At 36.2% G+C, this 12868-nt stretch overlaps 1 protein-coding gene across 3 annotated transcripts in view; it reads left to right on the top strand.

Annotated features, from left to right (window-relative positions):
- Positions 1-12868, top strand: part of LOC121413510 (sushi, von Willebrand factor type A, EGF and pentraxin domain-containing protein 1-like) — a 46632-nt gene that overhangs the window by 7965 nt on the left and 25799 nt on the right. For 2 of the 3 annotated variants that reach the window (XM_041606347.1, XM_041606338.1), the window contains exons 6-9: positions 1537-1662; positions 3253-3372; positions 7007-7159; positions 10329-10454. In XM_041606347.1, coding sequence (XP_041462281.1) covers positions 1537-1662; positions 3253-3372; positions 7007-7159; positions 10329-10454 — 525 coding nt within the window. The remainder of the gene's footprint in view (positions 1-1536; positions 1663-3252; positions 3373-7006; positions 7160-10328; positions 10455-12868) is intronic. The other variant, XM_041606355.1, reaches the window with a different exon arrangement.

The following is a 12868-nucleotide window of genomic DNA, read 5'->3' as shown; positions in this document are numbered from 1 at the left end:
GTACATGTATTTGTCTTGTCACTTTGTAATTACAGCAGCATTGTCATTCTGTAACTATACATGTATTAGACTCGTCACCTTATAATTACAGATGACTCATCACCATGTAACTATATTTGTATAAGGCTTGTCAGCTTATAATTACAGTAGACTCGTCAACTTATAGTATTACATTTAGTAGACTCATCGCCTTACAATTACAATAAACTCGTCACCCTGTATGTAGTAGACTCATCACTTTACATTTACAATGGAGTCGCCACCCTGGAATTATAAATATATAAGACTCGTCACCTTACATTTGAAGGAGACTCGTCACCCTGTAATCATAAATATATCAGACTCGTCAACTTAATTTTTAGTAGACTCGTCAACCTGTAATCATACCCGTGTTTCACTCGTCACCTTATAATCACGATAGACCCTGTAATTATACAGTCATTAGAACCGTCAACTTGTCAGTATACATGTATTAGACTCGTCACCTTATACTTGCACCAGACTCGTCACCTTGTAAGTATACAGGCATTAGAATCGTCACCTACAACTAGAGTAGACTCGTCAGCCTGTAATCATACATGTATTAGACTCGTCACCTTATAATTACAGTAGACTCGGCACCGTGTAATTATACATGTATTAGACTCGTCACCTTATAATTACAGAAGACTCGATACCATGAAATTATACATGTATTAGATTAGTCACCTTATAATTACAGTAGACTCGGCACCATGTAATTATACATGTATTAGACTCGTCACCTTATAATTACAGAAGACTCGATACCATGAAATTATACATGTATTAGATTAGTCACCTTATAATTACAGAAGACTCGATACCATGAAATTATACATGTATTAGATTAGTCACCTTACAATTACAATTGACTGTAATCATTAATATATTTAATCTCGTCTCTTCTACTTACATCAGATTCTTCACCCTTTAATTACACATACATTACACTCGTAACCTTATAATTAATGTAGATTTGTCACCCTGTAACTATACATGTATTAGACTCGTCTCCTTATAATTACAGTAGACTCGTCATCTTGTATTTATACATGAATTTGACTCGTCACGTTGTAATAACAGAAGACTCGTCACTTGTATTTATAATGCATTACACACGTCACCTTACATTTACAGTAGACTCGTCACCCGATAAGTATACATGTATTAGACTCGTCGCCTAAGAATTAGAGCAAAATTTGACTCACCCCCCCTTAATTATACATGTATTAGTATCGCCGATTAGATTTGTTACCCTCTATCTATTCAGGTATATGACTGGTCACCTCCTATTTACAGTAATATCAGACTTGTTACCGTGTAATGTTAAACCTTTCACCCTTTAGGTGTAATTTGGTGTCACCTTACAATTAAAGAAATATTGGACATGTCAACATGTAATTATACAGGTAAAATACCCGTCACTCTCCAATCAGACTGGTATACATCTAGTCACCATCATACTTGTAACCAGATGACAGGTAATTTTGTATCAAATTAACCCTTTGCTTTCAGACCAGCCTACGGATCCTTGCTCTCGAATCCGCTGTGCGTATGGAACATGTGTGTCCGTCAACGGATCTGCGTCGTGCCAATGTCCCCGAGGGTTTGTACTATCTCGAGATTTGCGGACATGCCAAGGTAATGTTCTAACAGAAAATCATAAAACTGAGATTTCGATACCAATCAAGTAATATAGTGTACTTTGCTCTAGTTCATCGTTTGAAAGGTCATTTTCTAAAGAAGCAATTATTTATTCATGATCTGTATTCGATTCATTTCCATTGCATATTTACATTATACATCCAGCACAACACATTCCAGTACCCACTTTGTGATATTACAAATGCCAATATCCATAAGTGGATTTAATGTGATGGTGAGAAGAGGTGACCCTAATAAGAAGCGAATGGTGATGCAAAGAGCAACCCTTTTCCACCAGAGACGTCGTGCCTGAGAACGCGAGCCCCTTTTGGACACTTTTTTTCCGGATGCGAATACGGACATATACAACGTGTTTACACTTGATAGGCTTTAGGTTCAGAACCAAAAGCCGATGCAGAATCGGCTTTTGGTTTATCTTGCACTGCGTTTACACGCTGCTACACCTCGCGGTTCAGAACCGCGAGCCGATGCATAACCCTGTAATGATACGCACACCAAAAATATACGTCATCGGCTCGCGGTTCTGAACTACTTTGGTGGTGCAAACTGCCGATTCTGAACTGCGAGCCGATGCAAGTTAATTGCGTTTACACGCTATGAAAAAGCCGATGCAAAAGCCGATTAAAGTGTAAACACGGTATAAATGACGGTAAATTTGCGTATTAACCATCTAATCTAAAGACAGATAACCCCTCCCGGGATTCAAGAGGACACTGTGAGATCCTCTGAGACATCTTCATTAAGCTGATCATCAACGTAATTTGCATGCAGCGGTCAATCATTTTTTTTGTATGGGGGGGGGTGGTCCAAACATCTGCTGACGTCACTTCATATACGGAGCCGGAGTCATCCTGCCACGAACTTCGAACGGCAACGAAGCATACGCGAACTGAGATTTGTTAGAGTTGTCAGAGTTTGGGCATCTGCTTAAGCGTCGTATAACGTTGGTTTTAACGGGCAGCTGGCGCCGCCTGCAGCACATACACATGTCCGACAGTGCCCTCTTTAATCCAGGAGGGGTGAACTTTAAAGGCCGCCGCACAACTTACGATTGGTTCACGATCCGATTTTGGAACAAATCGCATTTTGCTCATCGTTTGAAAATGTAAATGAAAATTTTTTTCTTGGTTGGGTTAAAAAAACGGAAGGAATACTCATACAACAATTTCCACGATTGTAAATTTTCATAGAAACCAAATTCCAAAAGTCGTAGCCATTCGTAAGGTTTACACGATGTCGTCACGACTAGATATTATATTCGCTTTTATTCTTATAAGGATGATAGCATAGTCAAATAATTTATGAATAGTAAGATATTATATTCAATATTAGATTCAAATACGTTTTATTCCAGAGTCGAGTCGCAGACTAATTGTCAGGTGGTGGCCTTTAAACCCAAGTTTTAATGGTATGGCTGAATGATAAAGCAAAATGAAATATCAGATTGTTCCATTGCATTTCTTTCCTGATGAATCACAGCCACACATGTGCGTCCATCCATTACCACATCATCTCTTTGAGCCTCCTACTCATCCTTTCATCCATCTTTCCATCCATTTCTCTCAGACATTGATGAATGTGAAACCATGAGAGCGCGGTGTGAGTACGAATGTCGGAACACGTACGGGAGTTACCAGTGTCTCTGCCCGTCAGGATGGGCGTTGACTGACGGCGAGAGGTGTAGAGGTAGGCGTGGCACAAACGGGAAGGCCTATACATCATCGCGATACCAAATAGAACACCATAATACAATGTACTAAGAAATTCCTCATGAGAAAAAAAAAGACGAGGCTTACCTTTAGATTACAATGCATCTTATTAAAGGGCGTTGCAACAATAGGAAAATTTCGCTCCTCGTCGCACAACAGATTCAAGAGCATAGTAAATGTCTTGTCAAATGCCTATCATGACAATGGAGAACCCAAGAAGTCTTTGTCGAAAATTGGTGTATCAAAACAGTTTCGTCCTGGACAAATGGCATATTTTTCGTCAGCTCCGGAACTTCGGACGAAACTGCTATTCCGGTTTATCAATGTTCGACAAAGACCTCCAAGCTGCTCTTTGTTACATGACAGGCATTTTTGAATAGTTTATTGTTTTCTTGAATCTGTTTTAACATTGGACATTTATGTTGATTTGCGTTCGATAAGTATAAGTACATTAGATTCACGTTGATAGTCCTAAATGATCAAATTATGAATTAGATAAAACTGATACTAATTGGGATTAAACTCTCAGTAAACATTAATATAACTGATAACTGATTTTTAAAGTTCATATGTCAAGTGTCTACCGTGAAAAGGAGCAAGGTGTTATCCCACAAACTGTCATTAATACCGGGCATGAATAGAAGTACATTTTGTCTGGATGATAGAGGGCAGGTGCATATAGTATGTAGTAATAAAATCATAACAAACACACATATCCACCCTGTAACCAAAATACACAAAACACACACATAAATACATCGTTTTAAACATAGCTATTGCCATCGTCTTCGTGATTTGCTTAAACACATATTCTAGTTTGATTGCATCAAATTGACCATTCGTATACAACGAAAAACGAATCAATTAACAAGGATTACTTGACTTTAAAGCAAATACGAACCAGCAGCCTAGTACGTATAGCACCACCCCAAGTTCTAAGCAATTTAAATCTGGCCAGGCTCCTAACCCATAATGCAACATTGTGAGCAGTGTGGTCTTGTAATCTAGGCCCATTTAAAGGATAATACACTACTAGTAATTAACGACTCGATACAATTAAAGTTCACCGATGTTGTTACTAAGCTAGTAAGCTAGCTAAACAACTAGTTTCCTCTCAAAACATTTTAGTTTCTCTATTTCCAACGATATTATAGGCTAATTTGTTTATTTACTTTATTTCATAAGACTTCCTATTTATAACGCGTAGTCAAAGGGACATCACACAAAGTGTTGGTTAGTTCGACCCTTTAAATGAAATACGCTGAAACGTATCCATGGCGACATCTCTCAAACTATGATAAAAACAGTGATCAACTGAATATTTTGATTGAATATCCAGTTTCGTACATAAACATAATTATGAGACCGAACGATGATCATAAACACCGAGCATCCCGCAGAGTGAATGCGAATTGCGATGTAATCATTTCTTATTACTTCGCTGATGTGTAAATCCTTGGGCGTAATGACTTTCTGCTGAAATGAGTACAATTTCATAAGTATGTTGTGACAACTCGTACATTTCTTGATTAATTCATCAGTAGTCATAGAAACCACCTTATCAGTGCAGATACAGCAAATAAATGCACGGTGTAATATACATTTTTAAAGATTTTTTTAATTGTAAAGTGGCAAAATACAACACAACATAATTCAAAGCTGGTCACAGATTGGTATTCGGGTGACACGACACTTGCTCCGGCGACAATTGCTCTGGGCTTTATCTCGTCTAAGATGTAGGACTGCTATAGGGTTTTATGTTGGGTTTCGGGTCAGGATTAGGTTTAGGTTAGGGCATGATGACCTGTATTCTGAAATCAGGTTTAACTTAGACCACGGTCCAACTCTGTGCTAAAATTATGGGGAGCCAAAAATTCTGCTTGTATATTTCTTATGTTTAATATTTTGTTTCCTTTTTGCTTTCATAATGAAGAATAATACTTCAGTTATCATTCAATTTCAATTCAATTCAATTCAATTTATTTTTCTCAGTATAAAAACAATACAAATATAGTACAAACATTAAATAAATCAGACATGGATATAAATAAAATATTATACTGAAAGGGTAGCAGCCAAAAAGAAGTTAACCTTATGTACGGCCGACCCAAATAAAATAGTACATTATTTGAACAATTAAAGTAGAAAAGGGGAAAGAATTACCTAACTAACCCAAACAAACAATCAGAATAATAATTAAGTAAAAAATGAATAAGTAGTGATGATTTTATATTTACAATTTCTCCTAAAAACATTCAGAGAGCAACTATCCTTAAGATCCTTTGATAAAGTATTCCAAATTAATGGTCCCCTATAAAAAATTGAGTTTTGAAATAATTTTGTTCTTACTTTAGGTATATGAAAATCATTATTGCCCCTGGTTGTATAATTATGTACATTACAATTTAAAACAAAATAATTACATATTGACTGAGGTAAAAAATATTTATAACACTTGTACATAAAAATTGCAGTCTCATGATTGTAAAAGTCATAAAATTTCAAAATCCTCTGAGACTTAAAAATTGGTTCTGTATGAGCATAAAAAGACGAATGATTAACAATTCTTATTGCACGTTTTTGAAGTTTAAAAATTCTATCCAGGTGTGAATAAGAAGCACTGCCCCAGGCAAGAATACTGTAACTTAAAAAAGGTGCAACAAGTGCATGATAAATATTTCGTAAAACAGTAATTGGAAAATTGCGTAATCTGTACAAAATGCCTATGATTTTGGAAAATCATAGACAATTACACACATTTTGGGTGTCATATCAGATAATAAATTGAATGTGTACTGTTAGGGATTTGTGCTCCAGTTGGCTCTCCATAGTTAACCACCACTTTAAACCAGGGTTTAATTCAAACCCGAGTTCAGAATACAGGCAATAGTGTTAAATGTAGGGTTTGAAGCTGGTCATTCCATTAATGTGTGGAATTCACAGCGGAGCAATTGTCGCCGGAGCAAATGTCGTGGAACTGGTATTCGTTTATATTACATTACAAACAAATGTGGTCGATAGTAAAAAGAAACATTTGAAAAATATCCAAAACAGCTAGAAATATGTACAACCATTCGAATATGAGAAAAATAACAAGTTCATACATTTTCATATTTACTGTATTTCGCGAGCTATACCCATGACCTACCCATGACCCGTTCTGGTACTGAATTTCCAATCTTTTAACGTAATACTTTGCCATGGTTGAAAAATCAAAATATTGAATTTTCCATTATATGAGAAGCGTATTGGTCATTGGAATTATGATGTAAAGAGATAGGATTTCACCCTAACCCGCTGGGAGGCAAAATGTTGAAAAATTTCAGTTTAACGATCTAGAAAAAAGAGGAAAAACAACGAAAATTAAAGGATAAAGGGGGGGGGGGTGCATTAAAATTACAAGATTTAATTATAATTTAAAGAAAGCAAAAATTTCATTCTCTCGCGGCTTTTCAAAAGACCCCCCTCCCTCTCCAGCCCTTTTGTTGTTCTTGTTGTTAATAACGCCACTTGATAAAAACACAAGGTTCTATAAAATCATTAATCATTGATATTCCGACAAGTTGCCAATAATGTTTAATGAATCGAATGTTGTGATTTCACTCTGCTAGAATGTGGCATCAATACTTATGTGAGTTCTAACGGGAAACGGTGTCTGGCCTGCCCTGATAATTCCAGAACCGATGGATCCGGTAAAACATCGATTGTAGCATGCGTCTGTGAAGAAGGCTACGAGAAAAACCCGGGAACAAGATCATGTGACGGTAAGATAATAAAAAACGATCCGAATCCTTTGAAAAGTGAACACGTATTTACTTTTCATTTGGTTTTAATAAAAAGCATATTCAAAATGTGAAGAATTTTAATCACTTGGTTTCAGTATAAATATGAAAATGATGAAACCTGGTTTTGAATATCACTCAAAGTATCAATATCCTAAAAATCCTAAGATTCGTTTTCATATTTATCTACAGACAGATTTTCACAGATAAATACCAGACTATCAACTGTCCATTCATGGTTTGCGAGTACATTATCCTACTTGAAAATCAACGCTTTGACCGCGTGAAACAAATATAGATCTAAACGTGCTTTCAAACGAATTTCGCAATGAATCCCATTTTTGTCTACGAATGTCATCTTTATTACCATAACGGATTAGCGATTCGACATAATATGGGCGCGATTTAACCCTAAAAGATATTTGGACCCATCTCACAGCCGGGGGGGGGGGGGGGACGGCGGATTCCCCCTGAGATCTCGGCCGCCGATCGCACGAACGCCGCGAAAATTTGCACAGTGGTAGTGTGCGATAAAATCTACAAGGCTGTACGACTGAAAAATATGATTTTTTTTTAAATGAATTATGCTAACTTAAGCATGAAATAAAACATTTCCTCTAATTAACTTGTTATGGCCCCAAAATTGCTATTTTTTTATTAACAGACTCTTTGTAGGATTCTGATCAAATGTACATCAAATAGAATTTGGTATCGCAAATTTTTTTAATGTATTTTATGGTTTTTTTTTATTTCTTAATATGTATTTCTTTGTTTTTTACATTTTGTTTTTTATTGTTTTTTTATGGAAATTGTTGGAAAACAGATTGAATGGAAAACAGTCCTTTTCAGGACTACATACATGGTGTTTACTGTAAAACCTTCCAATATGGAAATTGTTGCAGACTTAATTCTGATCATAAACAAGCCAACACAAACTAATTTTAATCAGCAAAAGCAGAAATAATGATACATTTATGAATTTTGGCTGAATACACAATTTGCACTAGATTTGTACATGAATTCACATTTTAGAGCAATTTTGGGTCTGACATGCACTTACATGATGTTGCGTAATTTCGTAACCGCGTACCCGGACATCGCAAATTTGTACCGTATTTACACTTAAAAAGATGGTCCGGGCTGAGAATATTTATGTCGTAATAGAGTAGAATTCACTGAGCAAAATTACGAAAATTTCATCAAAATCGGATAACAAATAATAAAGTTATTGAAGTTTAAAGGTTTAGCAATATTTTTGTGAAAATAGTCGTCATGAATATTCATTAGGTGGGCTGATGATGTCACATCTCCACTTTCTGTTTTCTTATGTTATTACATAAAATAATAATTTTTTCATTATTTCATACTTGTGTGAATAATATGTCTCCCTTATTATGAAATAAGTTGCAGCTATAAATATCCAATGCACTAAATCAGTTGTCAATCCAATTTTTCCAGTTCTTGGAGGAAAAAAATTGAATAAACCTAATTTCATATAATAAAATACAAAAGAACAAGTGGAGCTGTGACATCATCAGCCTACCTAATGAATATTCATGACGACTGTTTTCACAAAATATTGCTAAACCTTAGAATTCAATAACTTTGTTATCAGGTTTTGATGACATTTTTGCCATTTTGCTGAGTGAATTCTACTCCATTTATTAAGTAGTACATACTTTCAGCCCGGATCATCCCTTTAATGGGCATAAGTTGCGCGAGACTTGAAATTAAAAAAATCAGCGAGCGGCGCAGTCAAAAAAAAATTAATCACAAAAAATGTCGAAGGGGGGGGGGGGGCGGATTCCTCCCCTAGGCCTTTTAGGGTTAAGTTCCACGACCTTGCCCATGATGCAAAATTAACCTACTCTCCCTAGCCAGCGATGCGTTCTCCTACAAATTCATTTTAATCAGTGAGAGAATATTTACAGTTAGCTTGCAAATGATATTTCATATATGGACGAATGTCATAATTATTTCAATTACGAATTCTTGATACCATATAGAATTGGAGGTTTTAGATTTTACAAATGCGTTCTCTTCCTTACACAGCGCCGGGATCTTGCATCAGATAATACATATTAAAGGGGCATTTCAGTTAGAAAATAATTATATCTAAATAAATAGAGTAAAATTTACAGAGCGAAATGCTGAAAATTTCATCAAAATCAGACAATAAATTACGAAGTTATTGAATTTTAAAGCCTAGCAATATTTTGGGAAAATAGTTATATGCACATCATCATGAATATTCATTAGATGGGCTGATGATGTCACATCCCCACTATCCCTTTTCTTATGTTATTACATGAAATCATAATTGTTTCATTTTTTCATACGTGTGTGAATAATGTATCCCCATTATAATGAAATAAGTTACAGCATTGAATATCCTATGCACTAAATTAGTTCCCAATCCATTTTTTCCGTTCTTGGAAGAAGAAAATTGAATAAACCTAATTTCATAGAATGAAATTATAGGAACATGCAGGGATAGGGCGACATGAAGACATGCAAAGAACCGTTTTACCGGAATAATGCAAACATTTAAAATCGCATAACTTTGTTATTCCTCGTCCGATTTTGAAAATTTTCTTAGTGCTTTGTCTGTCTGATTTTTCTTTATATGTTAAAATCTGATTGTTTTCAGCCCGGATCATCCTTTTAATTGCGATCCGACGCAACTTTACATAGCATAGAAAATAATCCTAGCCTATCATCACAGTTAAACTTGCCGCGTCGCCGCTAATTTGGCGAAAACGTAAAATTGCCTGAGAATGGGTTGTAAAAAAGGAAGGATTGACGGCACAGGGTGGGTGCGCTAGGCTGTCCCCCCCAAAAAAAAAAGAAAAAAAAATCAGAATATTCCGCGTGATGGAGGAAAATCTCAAGCTCCCTCATGATGAATGATTGCATGGCCCTGGGAAGGGGGGGGGGGGGGTGTCGGGGATGCTGAAGCAAGATTGACCATAGGCAGCACCCCATACAAATCACATAGGTATGCTAAAAAGTAGAGAAATTACCCAAAGTCACCTTCATTATGTTGTCAACCCCCCCCCTTTGGCTTGTTTTTTTTTATTCGAAACACCAAACCCTATTAAAAATTAGTCCCTAGGGCCCTGATTAATGCGATATTTTTCTACATTCTCAGATATAAATGAGTGCACCACACGTAATGGAGGATGTCAGCACTTATGTGAGAACACAGACGGTTCATACTTCTGCAAGTGCATGCCCGGATATACACTAGACACAGCGGACCAGCATTCGTGTATAGGTAAGGTGCTCGCATTGATTTAATTGCATTAGCATTTATACTCCATTTAATTTGAAATATATACTCCAATACAATGCCTTGTTCACTCAAAAACAAATTCACTTGATACAGTCTTAAAAAGCATACTAACGAACAGCCTGGTTCCTGACCCTAAATGCAACAGTCTAATCAATACAGTCTTGTAACCATGGTAATATAGACCCACTTGAGTGATGACATACTATAGTAATGGTTTATTGGCGATGTATACATGCTTGGCAGCCAGTGGCTGAAATATACATGTTTACAAAATATGAGAACATACAAAGATATTTTACAAAGAGTACATACATAGTACATTAAATTACACAAAGACTTTCATTATGACGGATCTAACTAAGGACTTCTAAGTGTATAAGTGAAATTATAAATCACATTAAATATTGCAATATTGAATCAAATATTGCATAAATAGACAGAAGAATGCAAAAATTAAATCTAATGGTTAAAAAAGAATATCATATTCAGGAACTCACCAAAAATCTAATTATAGATCAAGTAATGGAAGATTCATTACTTATTAATGAGTAAACATAAATGTGTAATAATCTCATTAATGTTGCAATGTATAAAAAATGATAGTTATTACAAACGTACAAATGTATTTGGGTTACTAATAGAACAAAGGAAAGCAGACTCTAAACAATTACAGGCAATCAGAAAGAAAGAGACCGGCAAGAAAGTATATATTCGAATATTAAGAAATTAGAATAAAAAAAGAGAATACGCGCTACAGTATGGGTGAGCAAAACGAACTACGGTAATCAAGTTATTTTTGCCATTTAACAGATCAACGAAGTAGGGGAGTGGACTGTTTTGGAATTTGTTCGTTTTGCATGGGAATTGTTCATAGATGAGATTTTGACGGAGTTGTTTGGTGTCATTTCTTTTTTGGGGTAGCCAGTTCGATTAGATAAATAGGGTGTTTTGATAGAGACTTAGCAGAATCTAGACATAATTTTCTTCTCCTTGTCTCGAGGGTTTGAAAATTTAGCACATTACATGCACTTTCGTATTATGTTCATACCTAAGTCCCAATATAATCCGGAAAATCTGGATTCTTTCCAAAGTCAAAGATTGGCCTTTTGACAAACCGCTGTGAAAGATAGGGGCGCAGTACTCAAGGAGAGGGCGAATGTATCCAGTGTATACCGTCTTTAGGTCATCTATGGTCATCTCTTCTACATTGTAAAAGAGAACTGTTGCTCGGCTAGCGCCATGAGCGTCTAATGACGGTGTGTGCGCTCTATACACTATTATTATTATTATCTATGGTCAATCCATGTTGCTTCAGGATCCTAAATGTATACATTTTCTTGTTGCATTTCTTGATCACTTGGGAGATATGTTCGCCCCACTTTAGGTTTGATTCCACTAATACACCCAGAATCTTAGTGCTGGACACTTCAGTGAGAGGGGTGTTATCAATTGAGAGCACATTAGGGGGTTGAGGGTTCTTTGAGAAAGTAACACTCATTGAGATGCACTTAGAAGATGGATTCAATTGCATACGATTCTCAAGTGTCCATTTGTGGAAATCTGACAAGTACGACTGAAGGTTTGAATCCCGACCATGGGTAAGTAGCTCTACTATTGTTATGTCGTCGACATATTTGAAACACGATAGATTGCCATCACAGAGGGCATCATTTATCATGATAAGAAACAAGATGGGCCCCAATTTAGTACCCTGTGGAACACCGGAAAAAATGTACTTGGACTCAGATAAAATTCCTTGATACTTAACGCATTGACACCTATTTTCAAGGAAGCATACAATCCAATCAATTAGCCATGGTCTTACTTTATGTTTCATTAGCGTATTGACCAATAATGAATGGTCCAGTTTATCAATTGCCTTTTTGAAGTCTACATATAACTCTTGATACTGATTTGGGTTTTTCACAATGTTCATAAAGATAGTGGACTAAACCGACACGGTAATGCACAGTTGATAACCCTGGTTGGTTGCCAAATTGACGTTGATCTATGTTCTTAGCGATATCCTCAAGGAGCCACTTAGCTGCAAAGGTCTCGGCTACTTTGGCAAAATAATTGGTGAAGGAGATGGGTCGAAAATTGTTGATAGTAGGAGGGTTAGATTTAGGAATTGGGGTAATTTGTGAGGCTTTCCATTGTGATGGTACATCACCCAGTCTAATGAGATCAGCAAGGGAATCACTTAGCTCAAAGGCAAACTCTTTAATTATGCGAATGGGTAGGTCATTGGTAGTTCCTGCTTTACATGTATGAAGTTTCAAATTATGAAGATGAAGGTAGACATCCCACCTTCTAACACCAGGACACTCAGTTTAGAAGGAAGGAAAGCAGGTAGGTTGGTCCTATCTAAAGCTGGTAAATCAGAGCCTATCGAG

The sequence above is a fragment of the Lytechinus variegatus genome, chromosome 1 (genome assembly GCF_018143015.1).
Source record: "Lytechinus variegatus isolate NC3 chromosome 1, Lvar_3.0, whole genome shotgun sequence".
Taxonomy (NCBI): domain Eukaryota; kingdom Metazoa; phylum Echinodermata; class Echinoidea; order Temnopleuroida; family Toxopneustidae; genus Lytechinus; species Lytechinus variegatus.
The sequence above is the reverse complement of the archived record's forward strand: the minus strand, read 5'-3'. Positions and strand labels throughout refer to the sequence as shown.